The following is an 18,616-nucleotide window of genomic DNA, read 5'->3' on the forward strand; positions in this document are numbered from 1 at the left end:
AATTTGCTACAGTGGCTCACAGAACTCAGGAAACTCACTAGATTACAGATTTATTACAAAAGATATTAAAGGATATGAGTCAACAGCCAGATGGTTACATAGGGCGAGGTATGTGAGAAGGGGCTCTGAGCTTCCCTGCCCTCTTCAAGTACATCGCTTTCCTCTCCGCCATGCGTTCACTAACCCAGAAGCTCTGAACCCCATCCTTCTGGGTTTTTATGGAGGCTTCAGTACATCAGCACAGTTGATCAAAGTCACAACACCACATATGTTTTGATGATTTTTACTTGAATCGGTCATTTATTTGTATGACCATAAAAATGGTATTAATAAGTTTATTTTCATTGTCCTCGAGATCTGTTGAACTCTGAATCTAGATTCAGTCACTAGGGCTGTGTGGTACTTTGTATCATCTGCCTCTGAGTTCTGAAGTCCTGTTTACCGTCTCCAGAAGATGAAGAAGAAGGTGAAGGTATGTTTGGAAGGTTATGTTGCCAGGAAGAGAACTGATCTGGAGTCCAGGCTGATGACATCAAATACACTGAATTTGTCTCTCTGTTCACCTTGTTCTGGCTCCAGGGAAATAAAACAGTCACTGGGGAGTGCCATTCTGTAAACCTAAAGAGGAAAGGGAAAGAAAAATCGAAGAAGCCAATTTATACATACAAAAAGGGAGGTCAGCGTTTTCCCACCTTTCCAGTCAAATATGGAAACTCCTACCTCTTGGGAAAGCCATGCATTAGCCGGCCCCTGGCAGAACACGCCTGAGGATTCATTCCTCCATTCACTCGGTCATACCTGCCACAAAAGTTTATGGATTGTCTACTATGGGCCAGGCACTAGGAAAACATCAGTGAACAAAGTTCACATACTAATGGGTTGTCTGGGTTCCAGTTCAGAGCTTGAAAAGTGGGCAGTGGAATTCCTTGGGAAGACCACAGACTTGGGAAAAGCCTTCAGGGGCTGGGACCAATCAAGCCCCTGACTCTCTGGAGGCACATGTGTGGAAACGTCATCCACCTCCTGAGAGGAAGCTGGAGTTGACTACACCATGTGGAACGACTGAGCACTCAGGACACTCCACTTGTGACCCAAATTGGGAACAACAGGCTGGTACCTTGAATGTGCCCATCTCAGAGATTTTGTCCCTGGTTTTGTCTTTGGGCTGAAGCTTCTTTGGGTTCTCTTTTTTTCCGGATACGGAGTCTAGATCTTCGGTTTTGAAACCAAATCTAAGTGGGTAAAACAAAGAGATTTAATGAAAACAATTGATGTCATGCAAGCCTCACCATTGCTCTTCTCATAAGGCAAAGGGAAGGAAGAGGTATCTTCTTTTAGGCCTAATTCCCAAATAATTGACATTCCATATGATGTCTGGGAAAGTCTGTCATGTCTCAAGATAAAGCTCAAGATTCTGAATCTTTTACCAAGTCCCCTTATGATCTAGTGAGGGGTTTCATATCCTGAAAGTCCCCACGATCCCCTCATTACAAGTATTAGTCTTTCCCTAAAGTGCCACGCCTATATTGCAGCTCTCTCCTCCGCCTAGAATTCTCTTTCCACTTCTTTTCTTCCTCTCTAAAACACCTATGTTTATTCCATGATGCAGGATAGAGTAATATCTTCTAGGAAGACTTAACCACTGAAAAGCCAGGGATGTCCCAAGGAAGATGACTTTCTTTCCGTAAGACGTAATTAATTGCTACCCCTTGCTTGTGCCCCCCACACACACCCCTCATGTTCCACAGCTACTACTTTTGGTTTTCAGAGGTTCCAAGTAGAATAAACACAGGTTTATTGTAGGAGCCCCCAAACCAGACTTTAGAAGTCACCTAATAGCACTGAACTTTGACCTCCTTCCTGAAGGCATATATTGATACCACTCTACAGATGAATGATTGATTGTTTTGGAAGAGCTGCACCTATGTAGCCCTGGATATAGTTCCTATATCCAAACCAGAAATCCCATTTTCCCATCTGTCCTGCTTATGATATCTATGAGAATTAATCCCTGTTGGAGAAGTCATTCCGAGATGTCTCATTACATATGTTCCTACCAATATCAAATTCCTTATCACTTACCTGGACTCTTGACTCTGGAACCCCAATATCTTCAGCAAGTTGCTGTCTGGAATCAATCCCAGGATAAGGGTTTTCCATGAACGCATTCATGAGAGTTTGTAACTGGGAAGAAGTGTAGCTGGTACGACATCGTCTGTCTCTCACACCTGGCGGAGGTGAAAGATTGAAGGCAGAGGAACATTTGAGATCAGTTTACATATTCAACAAGGAACCCAAACATGTCCCACCACCGAACTTGGAACATGTTGCCTCTCCTTGGGGGGGCCTTGTCCCAGCCTATTCAAGATGGAAGGTTCTAGAGGAGAGGCAATATTTGGCTGAGTTGCTGGACTCCAGTGCAAATCAGGTAAATCAGAAGGTCCCTGGACCTTGTGGGGAAGAATTTCCAGGGGCCATGTTGAGCCCTTTGCTACCAAAGACCCTGAACAGGAGGCCCTGAAGGAGAAAACATTCTTTTCCCACTTGGAGCAGTAGTTGGCTTCACTATAAAAATGCACTTGGGTACCCAAGAGGCTCTGCTGTGTAGCAGGACTGGAGCAGGCTATTTACCTTGAATGTTCTCTTCAGGGTAAGCTCGGTCTTGTCTTAAGTCTAAGTTCTTCTCAGGTCTTTTCAGGAACCTGTGCCTAGCTCTTCGATTCTGAAACCATATCTACAAGAGGAAAAGAAAATGAGGGAATTAAACATGTTTATGTCATCTCAGCCCCATTGCTGCCTTTCTCCAAAGGGAGTGATTCTGGGAATTCCCTGGCAGTCCAGTGGTTAGAACTCTGTGCTTCCACTGCAGGGGGCATGGGTTCAATCCCTGGTTGGGGAACTAAGATCCCATATGCCTTGACGTGGCCAAAACAAAAGGGGGAGTGTGAGTGATTCTTATGAGCCCTAAGCTCAGGATTATTATTACTGATCCCTGTCACATTTGACTAAGTCTTAAATCAAGGCTGGGCATTTAACATCTTCATGACCTGGTCCCAACATGACTTACTATAATAATCTTTTTAAGTTAATAAATAAATGCTGCAATTATTATGTATTTAAGAACCCTCTCCAGCCTAAACCTGCAATGGCACACCAGTCCACTACTCTCTGGTCTATTGTATTTCATTGAAAGGGGAAGGTTAACCCTCATATCACCCACAATTCCTCTGGAATCTTACCATGTCGTCAAACACTTGCCTATCTGTGACCACATCGCTTATAATGACTTACTTGGATTTACGCCCTGGAATAAGTGTGTCACAACACCACATACTTCCTCTTTTCTGGAGGTGTACCTACATATTTCTTGCCCACTCCTGGGAGCTCCTTCACCCTCAGTATCCACATTCGTGAAGTGAGATTAAGAGCAACATCCTTGGGAGTTCATTCTGAGTGTCAAGTAGGACATGCCACTCAAAGCCCTATTCATGGGACTTTCCCGGTGGCACAGTGGTTAGGACTCCGTGTTCCCAATGCAAGGGGCCCAGGTTCAATCCCTAGTCAGGGAACTAGATCCTGCACGCATGCCGCAACTAAGTGTTCGCATGCCACAACTAAGGAGCCCGCGAGCCACAATTAAGGAGCCTGCCTGCTGCAACTAAGGAGCCCATGTGCCACAACTAAGACCCAGTGCAACCAAATTAACAAATAATAAAAAAAAAATTTTTAAAGCCCTTGTCACACTGGCACGTGATATGTGCTTACTGAATGGTTCCCCCCTCCCTTTCTATTTCTCGTCTTGGAGATACAGAACTTGTAACTTACCTGGATCCTAGACTCTTCAGTGTTGACTTCCAAAGCAAGTCTTTGTTTGAAGGCATAACCCGGGTAAGGTTTTTTGTTGAATGCATTGATGAGGATTTTCAATTGCTCTTCTGTGAATTTGGTGCGGCTGCGTCTACACTTTGTTGCCACAGCCTCTGTGGAAAGATTAGGAAAGAAGCATTAAATAGGTCATTTTATGTATTCAAACTTCAGGTTCGAGCTTGTCTCTCATTTCCTCTTTTCATTTTGAATCCACGAGAACCCAGGAGGAAAGAACACTCAATTATAAAGCCCTCAAGCACAGAAGGGTGATTCTTGAACTTCTTCAGCTGATCTGAATGCCATGACTAGGGAGTCAAGGTCTTCTGTTTTCAAACATGAAAAACTGATGTGTTATGTTCATATGGATCAAGAACAATATGAGTCAAGAAAATGCAGGCGAGGGGCTTCCCTGGTGGCTCAGTGGTTACGAACCCGCCTGCCAATGCAGGGGACACAGGTTTGAGCCCTGGTCTGGGAAGATCCCACATGCCACGGAGCAACTAGACCCGTGTGCCACAACTACTGAGCCTGCACTCTAGAGCCCATGAGCCACAACTACTGAAGCCTGCGTGCCAAACTACTGAGCCCATGTGCCACAACTACTGAAGCCTGCGTGCCTAGAGCCCATGCTCCACAACAAAAAAAGCCACTGCAATGAGAAACCTGCACACTGCAACAAAGAGTAGCCCCCACTCACTGCAACTAGAGAAAGCCCGCACACAGCAATGAAGACCCAACGCAGCCAAAAATAAAATAATAAATGAATTAATTAATTTAAATAAATAAATGAATATCATTTAAAAAATAAAACATAGTATGGGGAGTTCCCATATATTGCACACCCAGTTTCCCCTATTATTAACATCTTATATCAGTACTGTACATTTGTCACAACTAATGAATCAATATTGATACATTATTAGTAACTAAAGTCCACACTTAGAATTGGGATAGCTATAGCCTCCAAAATCAATGTGAAAGTGTAGTGTTGGATACAGAAAATGACTTACTATATGAAGAAAAGTTAAGTTGAGTCACACAATATACAGTATATAAAAATAAATGCCAAAAAAATCAAATACATATGAAAGCTAAAAATAGAAAGATAATGTACAAGAAAACCTATGTTACATTGAGATAGAAAAAGTTATATACTAAATAAGATACTAAAATGCATAATGGGAAAAATTGCTGGAACTAAAGATATCGTAATTGAAACCTTCAGTTCAAAAAGGTAGAAAACCAGATAAAAGTCAGCAGCTTGCAATGATAGGGTTAAGGTGGGGAGATCAGAACCCTTCTTGAGAGCTGGGTGGAATGTAATTTATTTAAGATAATCTGTAGGGCAATCAGGGTACGCTTGTTTAAATTATGTATAGTAAGTAATTGTAACCCTGCAATCCATTTCTTGCCTACATCTGCATGACATTTTTCAGAATGCTGTTTGTAGTAACAGCTGAAGCAACTGAATGCCCATTGCTAGGAGAATGGATAAGTAAAATATGGTACATTCCCGTGATAGAATTTTATGCATAAGACCAAAGTAATGAGGAAAAAATGACAGAGAAATAAGATAGATAGGAAGAGCAAGAAGGCTATTAGTCTGGAGAAGAGAAAACAAAGCAGAAACAGATGAGGTCCTAGACCTCCCAGGCAGGGCAGATTATATAGGACCTCTTCCGACCATGTGCCTTTGACTCTTAGTGTAGTGGGAAGTCACCGAGGGGTTTGGAGTAGATAAAAGACTTGATCTGACAGTTTGATAAGATCACATGGGCTACAGGGTTGAGAACAGATTAAATCAGGGCCAGGATGGAAGCAGAGAGATCAATTCTTGCAATAATCCAGTGACGAGGGCTTCCCTCGTGGCGCAGTGGTTAAGAATCCGCCTGCCAATGCAGGGGACACGGGTTTGAGCCCTGGTCTGGGAAGATCCCACATGCCGCGGAACAACGAAGCCCCTGCACCACAACTACTGAGCCTGAGCTCTAGAGCCCAGAAGCCACAACTACTGAGCCCACGTGCCACAACTACTGAAGCCCATGCGCCTAGAGCCTGTGCTCTGCAACAAGAGAAGCCATCGCAATGAGAAGCCTGTGCACGCACCGAAGAGTAGCCCCCACTTGCCGTAACTAGAGAAAGCCTGCGTGCAGCAACAAAGACCCAACGCAGCCGAAAATAAAAAAAATAAAATAAAAAAGGTAAATAAAATAAATAGATTTATTAAAAAAATAATCCAGGGCTTCCCTGGTGGCACAGTGGTTGAGAGTCCGCCTGCCAATGCAGGGGACATGGGTTCGTGCCCTGGTTCGGGAGGATCCCACATGCTGCGGAGCGGCTGGGCCCGTGAGCCATGGCCGCTGAGCCTGCACGTCCGGAGTCTGTGGTCCGCAAGGGGAGAGGCCACAACAGTGAGAGGCCCGCGTACTGCAAATAAATAAATAAATAAATTAAATAAAATAATAATCCAGTGACAATTGTGGAAACAGTCCAAGAAATGGTCAGAAGATCCCTAAAATATTTTGTCAAAGCCAACAGAATTTTCAGCCTGATTAGATATAGGTTATGAGAGAAAGACAAGATCACGGATGCTTCCTAGGTTTTTGGCATGAACAATTGGCATTTCTTGTGCAAGGAAAACAGTAGGAGGAAGAGTTTGGGTCTGAACATCGGGAGTTCAGTTTGGGACATGTTGAGTTTGAGATGCCTATTACAGACGAGTAAGCAGTTATGTAGACAAAGCTGGAAGTTCAGGAGAAAAGTTCAGTCTGGAGAGGGAAATAAGGAAGCTACTTTGATTCCAAAGACATTCTGTTCTCAGGACTTTTTGATGCCTCCCTTAGTTTCTTTTAGTGTGTTTCTCTCCTTTTTCTTCTTCCCATCTATTTTTTCCTCCCATCTCCCTCCCCTAAACAATAATTTGAATTGTTTAGTTCTTACATGCCTGCATCTTTCTGAAATTCCCAATGCTCAGATGCACAGAAAACAGCATATTTTCATATTACATGAGAGAAACTGATTTTCCCTTACCCTAGCACAGTTATTTAAAAGTTTGAAAAATGGGGGCTTCCCTGGTGGCGCAGTGGTTGAGAGTCCGCCTCCCGATGCAGGGGACACGGGTTCGTGCCCCGGTCCGGGAAGATCCCACGTGCTGCGGAGCGGCTGGGCCTGTGAGCCATGGCCGCTGAGCCTGCGCGTCCGGAGCCTGGGCTCCGCACGGGAGAGGCCACAGCAGTGAGAGGCCCGCGTATAGCAAAAAAAAGTTTGAAAAATGGGACTCCCACAACTTCTAACAAGCCCATTATGTTTTCAGCCCAACCCACCCCCCCAAACCAAGGAAACCACAACTGCAGTCTGATGTGTGAGGAACTTACTGTATGGAGAATTGTCTTCGGCCATCTTGGAAGGGAGCTCCGAAGCCTGGTTCCACCAAAAGAGAGATAAACAACCCTGGCGAGGCTGGCTTTATATGATCAGCTGGGATGGCCCCTCCCACTTACTTAAGCATACACCCACTTAATCTAGGAAGGACTAGATAGGATTTTCTTTTCTTCCCTTGATAGAGATTTAATCATTTATACCAACCTCTACACCTGAACAACCACACTTTTGAGTACTATTGCATTTACACGTCTTTTTTCCAATGTTTATTATATACATACATATTCTTTTTGAAATTGCTTTTCCATGGTCTTCACTTATCTTTTGAAGTGGTAGCCTTTTCTTATTAAATTAATAACTGGTACCAGGATTAGGGTGAGGCAAGTGAGGCTCTCATTTCCAGGGAGCAATGTTTAAGGGAGGTGCTAAAAATTCTGTGATCAAGGTAGATAATACTTGTGGCACTAATGAACCTATCTACAAAACAGAAACTCACAGACATAGAGAACAGACTTGTGGTTGCCAAGGGGGAGGGGGGTGGGGGAGGGATGGACTGAGAGTTTGGGGTTGGTACATGCAAACCATTACATTTAGAATGGATAAAAAGAAAGGTCCTAATGTGTAGCACAGGGAACTATATTGAGTAGCCTGTGTTAAACCATCATGGAAAAGAATGTAAAGAAAAGAATGTATTTATGTGTAAAACTGAGTCACTTTGTTGTTCAGCAGAGATTGGCACAACCTTGTAAGTCAAGTCTACTTCAATTAAAAAAACTAAGTACAAAAAAATAAAATCAATTGTATGAAAAGAAAAAAGAAAAACAGGAAAAAAAAGCAAAAAAAAGATAAATACTATTTGAATGCAATACTTAAAAAATTAATTGCAAAAAGCCCATGTTTACAAAATATAAAAATTATAAATAAAAACAGGATCCTATCCTGCACTGGCAGGAATTATGCAAGTGAGGACATACGTGCAATTGCTTTCCTTTGCAATCTTCTCAAGGTCATTGATCAGTCCTGAGGGAAGTTGACAAGATTGTTCAATTGTTTATAGCTGTCTTCCACAGCGCTGCAGGGTAAAAGAGAAATTTTAATTTATTACCCATATAAGTTTGTGTGATTCAGGAGATGTCAAAGTGTCAGGTGACACTACCAAGGAGGCCCAATACTTTAAGCAGCACCTTTGTTCCACAAGGGCGATGATGCACTTAAGAGATGAAAACATGACCATGGAAACTAATGTAAAGAAGCTGATGGGAATTCCCTGGCGGTCCAGTGGTTAGGACTCTGCGCTTTCACTGCCAGGGCCTGGGTTTGATCCCTGGTCAGGGAACTAAGATCCTCAGCAAGCCTCAGCGGTGTGGCCAAGTAAAAAAAAAAACAAAAAACTGAGTCCCTTATAGAGTCACCTAAGCCATCTACTAAGTAGAGAAAACCACTTAGAGAGCTAAATTAATCTCCTTGAGAGGTGTAAGCTAATAACTGCTTCTAGGCATGAGCCTCTGCCATGAATATTTTCTCATAAATTTCCTCTTAACTAACTGTCGTTTACAAGTGCGCAGCATTGAGAACCCACTCAGGCACAAACCCCTCCCCAAGATGCCTCCATAAGAATGTAAGCCAATCCTTCATAATAAATCTCTTTCTATCTATATATCTTTCCTGTTTGTTCTGTTTCTCTGAAGACCCCTGATTAATACAAATTTGGGAACCAAGAGTGGTTCTACAGGAAGAGAATTTAAGGATGAGTTTTCTGAATTGGTTCTTGGGTTTCTAGAATTGGCTCTCTAATCACATTAGATGTAAAAAATGATGATGGCTCTCTTTCTAGTAGTAAAGAGAGCACTGATAGTAAATACATGGTGTGGGTTGTTTATAGAGATACACAAAATATCTCTGAGGGGGTTCAGGACAGAGGAGAACAATATACTGGCCCTAGATAGTTAAGGTGTATATCAAAGGAATAACTTCAATAAGCCCAGACTCCTGTGTCTTCCCATACGTAGAAATGCACTAAGTTCATTAACTTGAGATGTCTGGTATTTTTTTAAAATTATTTATTTATTTATTTATTTGGCTATATCGGGTGTTAGTTGCAGCGCTCAGGCTCTTCTCTAGTTGTGGTGAGGGCTCCAGAGTGTGCAGGCTTCGTTGCTCCGTGGCCTGTGGGATCTTCCCGAACCAGGGCTCGAACCCGTGTTCCCTGCACTGGCAGGCGGATTCTTTTTTTTTTTTTTTTTTTTTTTTTTTTTTTTTTTTTTTTTTTTTTTTTTTTGCGGTAGGCGGGCCTCTCACTGTTATGGCCTCTCCCCTTGCGGAGCACAGGCTCCGGAGCACAGGCTCAGTGGCCATGGCTCACGGGCCTAGCCGCTCTGCGGCATGTGGGATCTTCCCAGACCGGGGCACGAACCCGTGTCCCCTGCATCGGCAGGCGGACTCTCAACCACTGCGCCACCAGGGAAGCCCGCAGGCGGATTCTTAACCACTGTGCCACCAGGGAAGCCCCCCACTGGTATTATTTAATTAGCAGTAATCTTTTGAGGTTCAACTACCTGGATTTTTGTTTTGTTTTATTTTTCGCAAAAAATTCTACACATCCTGTCTCCTCAGTTATCTCTCAGAACAGTATCTCAGCACTGAGAGGCTGTATCCCTGACATAAGTCCTCAGTAAATTCTCAGAATAAAATACAATTCCCAACTTTTTTTTTGAATTTTTGAATTTTATTTAATTTATTTTTTTATACAGAAGGTTCTTATTAGTCATCCATTTTATACACATCAGTGTATACATGTCAGTCCCAATCGCCCAATTCATCACACCACCACCCCATCTCCCGCTGCTTTCCCCCCTTGGTGTCCGTACATTTGTTCTCTACATCTGTGTCTCAATTTCTGCCCTGCAAACCGGTTCATCTGTACCATTTTTCTAGGTTCCACATATATGCGTTAATATATATTTGTTTTTCTCTTTCTGACTTACTTCATTCGGTATGACAGTCTCTAGATTCATCCACGTCTCTACAAATGACCCAATTTCATTCCTTTTTATGGCTGAGTACTATTCCATTGTATATATGTACCACATCTTTATCCATTAGTCTGTCGATGGGCATTTAGGTTGCTTCCATGACCTGGCTATTGTAAGTAGTGCTGCAATGAACATTGGGGTGCATGTGTCTTTTTGCAATTCCCAACTTTTAAGTTGTACTTTTATTTTTCAGTCGACAGTTTTTTTTGTTTGTTTGGTTTTTTTTTTTGCCGTACGCGGGCCTCTCACTGCTGTGGCCTCTCCCGTTGCGGAGCACAGGCTCCGGACGCGCAGGCCCAGCGGCCATGGCTCACAGGCCCAGCCGCTCCACGGCATGTGGGATCCTCCCGGATGGGGGCACGAACCCATGTCTCCTGCATCGGCAGGTGGACTCTCAAGCACTGCGCCACCAGGGAGGCCCACAGTCGACAGTTTTGACTACCAATGAAGTGACCCACAGCAGACGTCTTTCCTGATTCTCAGGTCTCCCCTTCCTGACTGATGAAGCTAAGTTTTGTTGGGTTGTGTTAAACTCCTCTCTGGAGGAGTAGATTATCCTTGAAGCTTAGTTTCAAAAAGACGTACCTGGGTTATCCTAAGTTGAAAGACTGGGAAGATTTTTGCTCAGTGTAGATATTGAGTGGGTTATCCTAAGTTGAAAGGCTGGGATGATTTTGTTCAGTTTAGACACTGAGTAGGTTATCTTAAGTTGAAAGGCTGGGAAGAATTTGCTGGAAAGTCTCCCTAACCTAAAATCTAATTCATCATCTCTTTGAGGGTTTATCAAGAAAAAATACAAATCTTAAAAGTCTTTTCCATAAATAATAAGGCCTTAGTCATCTGAGCAAGCAAATTTAACTTATTCCAACTGTTATTTATAAACTAGTAAGTTTACATTGTAATACCTGATTCATAGCTAAGTGTTAAAGTGAAGCTATGAGAACTCTAATTTTGCCTGTTTGTATGTCTGTGTACACATCATACATTTGATATGTCTCTACCTCTGGATAATGTTACCAAAATTAAAATTTTTAAGAAGCTCTATTTAATTGACTTAATGGTAAATGCTTACAAATTCAATATTTCTAAATGTAAAAGAAACTGGCCAGAATAAATTTCAGGTTCGTGTGATCTAGGAAATATTCAATATTAAATTAATACCTGGTATTAAAGCTAACTTAAGCTTGTTGGTTTAATCAATATAGATGTCTTACTTTTATTGTACCTAGGTTAACTAAAGGTCAATAAGCTCATGTTATTTCTGTTGCAGTTTGTCATCAAGAAAAAGTTAACTTGGTACGGTGATACTTTCACAAATCATAAAATAAAGGTAAGTGAGATAAGAGTTTTCAGGTGAACTTTTTAGGAATAATTATGCTTTGGGTATGTCTATCTAAAATAGTTTCTCCAGATTTTTGGTAGCTTGAGTTTTGATAAGTTAAGTTAAATGATGGGATTTCAATGAATATCCAGGTCATTTCAAATAAGATAAAATACTGGAACGTTAATTGCTAAAAAGGTGTAAATTTACCCATTTTTGTCTCCTTACATGAGGGAAACTAAAGATGTTTGAATTTATTAGACATGTCTTGTACCACATTGAGGAAAGAAATTATGCTATGAGAAGATATATTTTCCTAGAGGTTATGGAATAGTCCAATCAAGAAATGCCCCTCAATCAATTCCGAGACTTGAGCCAGTTTGTAAGCTCAGAACATCTTGGATGAAGGGGAGGGAGGGTCCCCTTGAGGAAGAACCACAGTACACTACAGAAAATTTATATTGTTACTCTTTCTCCTGGTCTTCTCCAAAGTGACCTTTTACTAGGGTAAATGTCCATTATGGAAAAGGATAGAATCAGACCTTTTAGGGACTACTGGACTCTGGCTCTGAACTGACACTAATTCCAGGAGACCCAAAATGTCCCTAATCTACTAGTTATGGAGTTCAGGTGATCCATGGAGTATTATCTCAGATCCATCTTATAGTGGGGTCCACCAAACATATCCTGTGGTTATTCCCACAGTTTCAGAATGCATAATTAGAATAGACGTACTTAGCAGGTGGCAGAATTCCTACATTCCTGACCCGTGGAAAAAGGGCTTTTATGGTGGGAAAGGCCAAGTGGAAGCCATTAGGACTACCTCTACGTAGGAAAATAATTAAAAGACATACTACTTTCCTGGAGAGATTTCAGAGAGTGCCACCATCAACGACTTAAAAGATACAGGGGTGGTGATTCCCATCACATCCCTATTTAGCCTGTGAAGAAGACAGGTGGGTCTTGGAAAATGTCAGTGGATTAGCATAAGCTTCACCAGGTGGTGACTCCAACTGCACCTGCTGTACCAGATATGGTTTCATTGCTTGAACAAATGTATGCATCCCCTATATGTGGAATCTAAAGAACAAAACAAGGGACTTCCCTGGTGGCACAATGGTTGGGAATCTGCCTGCCAATGCAGGGGACCCAGGTTCGAGCCCTGGTCTGAGAAGATCCCACATGCCGTGGAGCAAGGAAGCCCGTGAGCGACAACTACTGAACCTGTGCTCTAGAGCCCGTGAGCCACAACTACTGAAGCCCGCACGCCTACAGCCCATGCTTTGCAACAAGAGAAGCCACCGCAATGAGAAGCCCACGCACCACAACAAAGAGTAGTCCTTGCTCTCTGCAACTAGAGAAAGCCCACATGCAGCAACAAAGACCCAATGCAGCAAAAAATAAATAAATAAATTTATTTTTAAAAAACTAACCAAGTGAACAAACATAACTAAACAGAAACAAAGTCATAGATACAAAGACCAAACACTTGGTTGCCAGAACATAGAGGGACGGAGTGGGGGAAATGAGTGAAATAGGTGAGGGAGGTTAGGAGGTATAAACTTCCAGTTACAAAATAAATGAGTCATATCATTTTGTTTTGTTTTTATCTTTAAATTTATTTTTGGCTGCGTTGGGTCTTCGTTGCTGTGCGCGGGCTTTCTCTAGTTGCGGCAAGCAGGGGCTACTCTTCATTGTGGTGCGTGTGCTTCTCATTGCGGTGGCTTCTCTTGTTGGGAGCACGGGCTCTAGGTGCATGGGCTTCAGTAGTTGTGGCATGTGGGCTCAGTAGTTGTGGCTCACGGGCTCTAGAGTGCAGGCTCAGTAGTTGTGGCGCACGGGCCTAGTTGCTCCACGGCATGTGGGACCTTCCCAGACCAGGGCTCAAACCCGTGTCCCCTGCATTGGCAGGTGGATTCTCAACCACTGCACCACCACGGAAGTCTCAACATTTTGGTTTTGTGCCATAAGCACAAAAAAATTTCTTTTCAGTTCAAAAACTCAATTGCAGTGCTTAAAATTATACACCTAATTTTTCAAGATTGTGAACCAGGGTTCCACTATACCTTACTGAAACTTCTATAGTGTGTCTGCTTTGTACTAGACATTGTTTTAAATTTTTGGTATACAGTAGTGAACAAAACAAAGAGCCTTGACCTCATGAACATCAAGAGAGGGAGACAGAAAATAAACAATAATTATAATAAACAAGCAAAGTATATATAAGAAGTTAATCGGTGCTATGACAAAGAAAATGATAAGGAAGAGAACAGTAAGGTGGACGTGGGTGCCAGAGTTGGGGGTATCAGTTTGCAATTTTTATTAGGATAATCAGGGAAGAGCTTATGGGGAAGGTGATACATGACCAAAGTCAATAAGAAGGTGAAAGTGTGAGCCATGTGGAGATGGGAGAGGACAGGGAATGTCCTGGCATCGGATTTAAAGCAAGTGTGTATCCAGCCAGTGCATGGAGCAGGAAACTAATGTGGAGTAAAGCAGAAAGGTGTAAAAGACTGTGAGGACTTGGACTTCGACTCTGGGACGATGAGGCCATTGCAGTTGGATTTTGTATAGAAGAGGACATACTCCAAACTTATGTTGTGTATTACTTTTCTCCTGCTATGTAAAAGCTATCATAAATGTATGGCTTAAAACAACACACACCGATTATTTCACATTTTTCGTGGATTAGGAGTTTGGTCATGGCTTAACTGAGTCGCCTGCCTCAAGATCTTACAAAGTTGTACTCAAGTTGTCAGTCAGGACTGAAGTCTCAACAGAGACTCTACTGAGGAACAAGATGCTTCAAAACTCCTTCAGGTTATTGCTAGAATTTATTTCCTTGTGGTTGTAGGACCGAAGGCTTTAGTTTCTTGTTGTCTGTCGATGAAAGTCACCCTCAGCTTCTAAAAACCGCCTGCAGTTCCTTATCATGTGAGTCTGACAACATGGTTGCTTGCTTCATCAAGACTGCAAGGGACAGAGAGAATCCAGCAAGATGGGCCTTACCCTGTACACATAATCATGCATAACCTATCACCTTTGGTATATTCTATATGTCTAGAAGCAAGTTACAGGTCTGGCCCACAATCAAGGAGAGAGGTCATACAAAGGCTAGAACACCAATAGGCAGCAATTATGAGGCCCACACTGGTCATCCTAGAGTCTATCTTCCACACATTTTTAAGAGACTCACTCAGGTTACTGCAAGAACAGACCGCAGTGGAGTGACAAGGTGGAGAAAACTCCCGCCTCACCTCGCTCGGCCACACCCCACCATACTTTTTGTTTGTAAATGATTTCAAAATTACAGGAAAATTTTAAGAATAGCACAAAGAAACTCTGTATACCCTTAAAATAGATTTATCAACTAACATTTTGTCACATTTGCTTTATCGCTCTCATTCTCTTTCTCCCTCCCATTATCCACCAATTTATATTTTTCTGAACCTTTTGAGAGCTTTACAATTAATGTCTCTTTCTTCCTAAATATTTGTTTGTATTTTCTGAGAAGAAAGACATTATCTTACACAACCAGAAGACATTTCCAATATCAGAGAATTTAGCATTAAATCGATAGATACATATGATTCACATTACATTCATCATATGTAATCCACCATATGTAATAGGATCCATCATAACAATGGATCAATACTGGATTTGATCTGATTAGGCAGAAGCATGTCTTCATCTGGAGATTAAGTCTGGTTTTAGGTAGTATGTATGGGTGCCAAGTTGACAAGGAGTGGAATGCGATGGCTTGTTTTATGTGTAAACTGGACTAGGCTATACTACTCAGTTATTGGATCAAACACTAATCTAGGGTGTTGCTGTGAACGTATTTTGTAGATGTGCTCAACATCTACAATCAGTTGACTTTAAGCAAAGGATTCTATTTTGATTAAGTGGTTGGGCCTTATCCAATCAGTTGAAAGGCCTTAAGAGAAAAAATAAGGTTTCCCTGAGGAAGAAATTCAGCCTCAAGACTGCAGCATTAGTTCTGGCTACAGAGTTTCCAGCCTGTCCTCTACCCTATGGATTTTGGACTTGCCAGGCCCCACAATTGCATAAGTCAATTCCTTGAAATAAATCTCATATATATATAAAGTGTTTTATTTATATATTGCATATACATATATATACACACATAAATGTTTATAAATATGTATATTCTACTAGTTCTCTGCAGAACTGACTCATATCATACACTCTTCATTCCTTTGACCTAATTAACATCTTGTCACTATACTTCTCTCTCATCTTAAAAAAAATTAAATCCCTTAAGGGCATTTTCTGCACTCTCTGATTCCATTTCTCAATGTGTATGCACACTCAAATCATGAAAAGTGCGTTTTACTCTTTCAGCTCCACAGTTATGAAAAAAAATCATCAATGGTGACTCCTAAGATTCCCTAATATATCTCTGGGTGGACATTAGAAGCTCTAACATGAGTTTGTTGGTTTCCTGTCATCAGCCACTTAATGAAGTCAGGCTGGTCCAGTGTTCATGCTCTGATCATTTTCTTCTCCAGTCTACACTCATTCCCTTGACAGTCTCATCTAGTCATGACTTGAAATAACAGTGTAAACTAACAACTCTCAAATTTATATATCCAGGCTTGAACTCTCTCCTAATGTTCAGTCATAGGTTGAAATGATTAAGTGACACATACTTTGTGGTCTCATAAACATTTCAAATTGACCATGCTTAAAACTGGAGTCTTGAGTTTCCCTCCAAGTCTCCTCCACATGTGGCTTCCCCATCCCAGGAGATGGAAAATCCATTCTTCAGGTGATCTAGGCCAACTACATATGAAGGAGCCTCTGGGCCAAAGAAGACTCAGGAGGGTGCAGTAGACAAGTGTGCTGTGTATCAAGATGGGACTTCTGGTTTCCTCCTCAGGAGAATTTTTAAGCTACCTTTTTTTTTTTTTTTAAAGACTTTTTAAAATATTTATTTATTTATTTATTTGATTTGATTTTGGCTGCGCCAGGTCTTAGTTGTGGCATGTGTGCAGGATCTAGTTCCCTGACCAGGGACTGAACCCAGGCCCCCTGCATTGGGAGCACGGAGTCTTACCCACTGGGTAAGTGGGTCCAGTCTTACTCACTGGACCACCAGGGAAGTCCCTAAGCTACTTTTTAAAAATCTGTTCCCCTAGAATGCTACCAAACCAAACTCGGGTTCATTCACTCCATGCACAGCAAAACCAACCTACTGACACTGGGTTGTGGTGAAGGAAAGTATAGCGTTTATTGCAGGGTGCCAACCAGAACAGGCAGCTCATGCTCAAAAGACCTGAACACCCTAATGGCTTCAGGAAAGGGTTTTTAAAGACTGTTAGGGGAGAGGGTCCTAGGATGCAAGATCAGCTCATGGACAATTTTCTGATCGGTTGGTGGTGAGGTAACAGGGTGGTGTTTCAGGAATCTCACCATCAGTCTTCTGATTCCAACCAGCCTGGCTTCTGATGTGTCTGAGGTCAGCAGTTTCCACCTGGTGGGAGTCTGGGTTCTATAAAAACAACTTAAGAACATGCATCAGACATTGTTAACTGTCTTCCTTAAGGAGAACTACGGTCTTGTGACCCCATCCCGCAGGTTGACTTATTGCTTTAGTTATTATCCCCTTCCCTCCTTGAAGGCCTCTTCTTTGTTCCCATTGCTGCCCCTTAAATGATTAACCGTTTGAGCCCACTCTTTGGAACTGAGGGAGGCCTAGTCCGCTAAAGCTTTTTCCACAGACAAGAAGTGGGGGACGCAGAGAGGCGTGAGGGGGTGGGAGGAGCCTCCACAGGGTCCTGCTAGGTTTCAAGAAGAGGCTCTTGGAGATTCCCTGGCAGTCCAGTGGTTAGGACTCCGTGCTTGCACTTCTGTGGATCCCGGCTGGGTCCCTGTTTGGGGACCTAAAAAAAAGAAGAGGATCTGGGAAGGCGTAAGGGGGAAAGGGGAGAAATCACTACGCGGGCTGCGAGCCTACGTCACAGCCCTACACCCTTTGCAGCGCCCTGGACGACTGTCCCAGCATTCCAAGCCTCAATTTCCCTGGGGCACAGCATGGACGCTCTCGCCCCCACTGCCTGGTCCTCTCCACTTGAACCCACTGTTAAGAAACAGGTCTGGGGGCTTCCCTGGTGGTGCAGTGGTTGAGAGTCCGCCTGCCGATGAGGGCACACGGGTTCGTGCCCCGGTCCGGGAGGATCCCACATGCCGCTCCGCGGCTGGGCCCGTGAGCCATGGCCGCTGAGCCTGCGCGTCCAGAGCCTGTGCTCAGCAACTGGAGAGGCCGCAACAGTGAGAGGCCCGCGTACCGCAAAAAAAAAAAAAAAAAAAAAACAGGTCTGGGCCGGCGCTCAGTTCCTCTTAGGTGGAGGAAGACCCTCCCCTTCCCCCGCCCCACTCCCTCCTCTTCCCCCGCCCCACTCCCTCCCCCCAGTTAAGGCGCTCCTCAAGTCTGCGGATCTACGGGAGACTACATTACCCAGAGGTGTGCATTGTGCGTCTGAGGAGGGCGCTGGCCAATGACGGCCAGTCATAGAGGCGTTTCCTGCGGCGCACGTACGTGGGCGGGACTTCCGGTTTCTCTCAGAGGACGCCATTTGCCTCAGCTTTTCGCTTCTGGCTGTGCCGAGAAGCTGGGCTGCGCGGCTACTTGGGCATTTTGTGGGGACTGAGCAAGGAAGGGGGATGGGACTTCCTTTCGTGCCTTGGAACGGGCCGTGACTCCCTAAACGGGCGTGTGCACTGGTCGCCCGCCGGGCCATGGCCTCTCCGGGCCCTCAGCACCCGCCCTTCGTCCCCGCAGTTCCCGAGGGCGGCGCCCGGTCTGGTGCGCCTTTTTCTCGGAGAGCGGCGGTCAGCCGAGGTCGCCCGGCCCAGGCGGGGCGGAGGCGAGGAGCAGCAGGCCGCCCGGTGCTCGCCTCTCCAAGCGTGGCTGGAACGCAGGGTCCCATCATGGCGGCGGCGTCGACCCACCAGACACAGGTGAGTGGACGCTGGTGGCGGAGCTGCT

General features: G+C 43.6%; 1 protein-coding gene across 1 annotated transcript; it reads right to left on the reverse strand.

Annotated features, from left to right (window-relative positions):
* Positions 1–1,133: 1,133 nt before the first annotated feature.
* Positions 1,134–18,203, reverse strand: DUXA (double homeobox A; the record flags this gene model as incomplete). Its single annotated transcript, XM_079724163.1, has 5 exons — positions 1,134–1,232; positions 2,083–2,228; positions 2,632–2,734; positions 3,826–3,980; positions 18,086–18,203. The coding sequence occupies 5 exons, from the start codon at positions 18,201–18,203 to the stop codon at positions 1,134–1,136; spliced, it is 621 nt and encodes a 206-aa protein (XP_079580289.1).
* Between the last annotated feature and the right edge of the window lie 413 nt (positions 18,204–18,616).

The sequence above is a fragment of the Hyperoodon ampullatus genome, assembly GCF_949752795.1.
Source record: "Hyperoodon ampullatus genome assembly, chromosome: 18".
Classification (NCBI taxonomy): Eukaryota; Metazoa; Chordata; class Mammalia; order Artiodactyla; family Ziphiidae; genus Hyperoodon; species Hyperoodon ampullatus.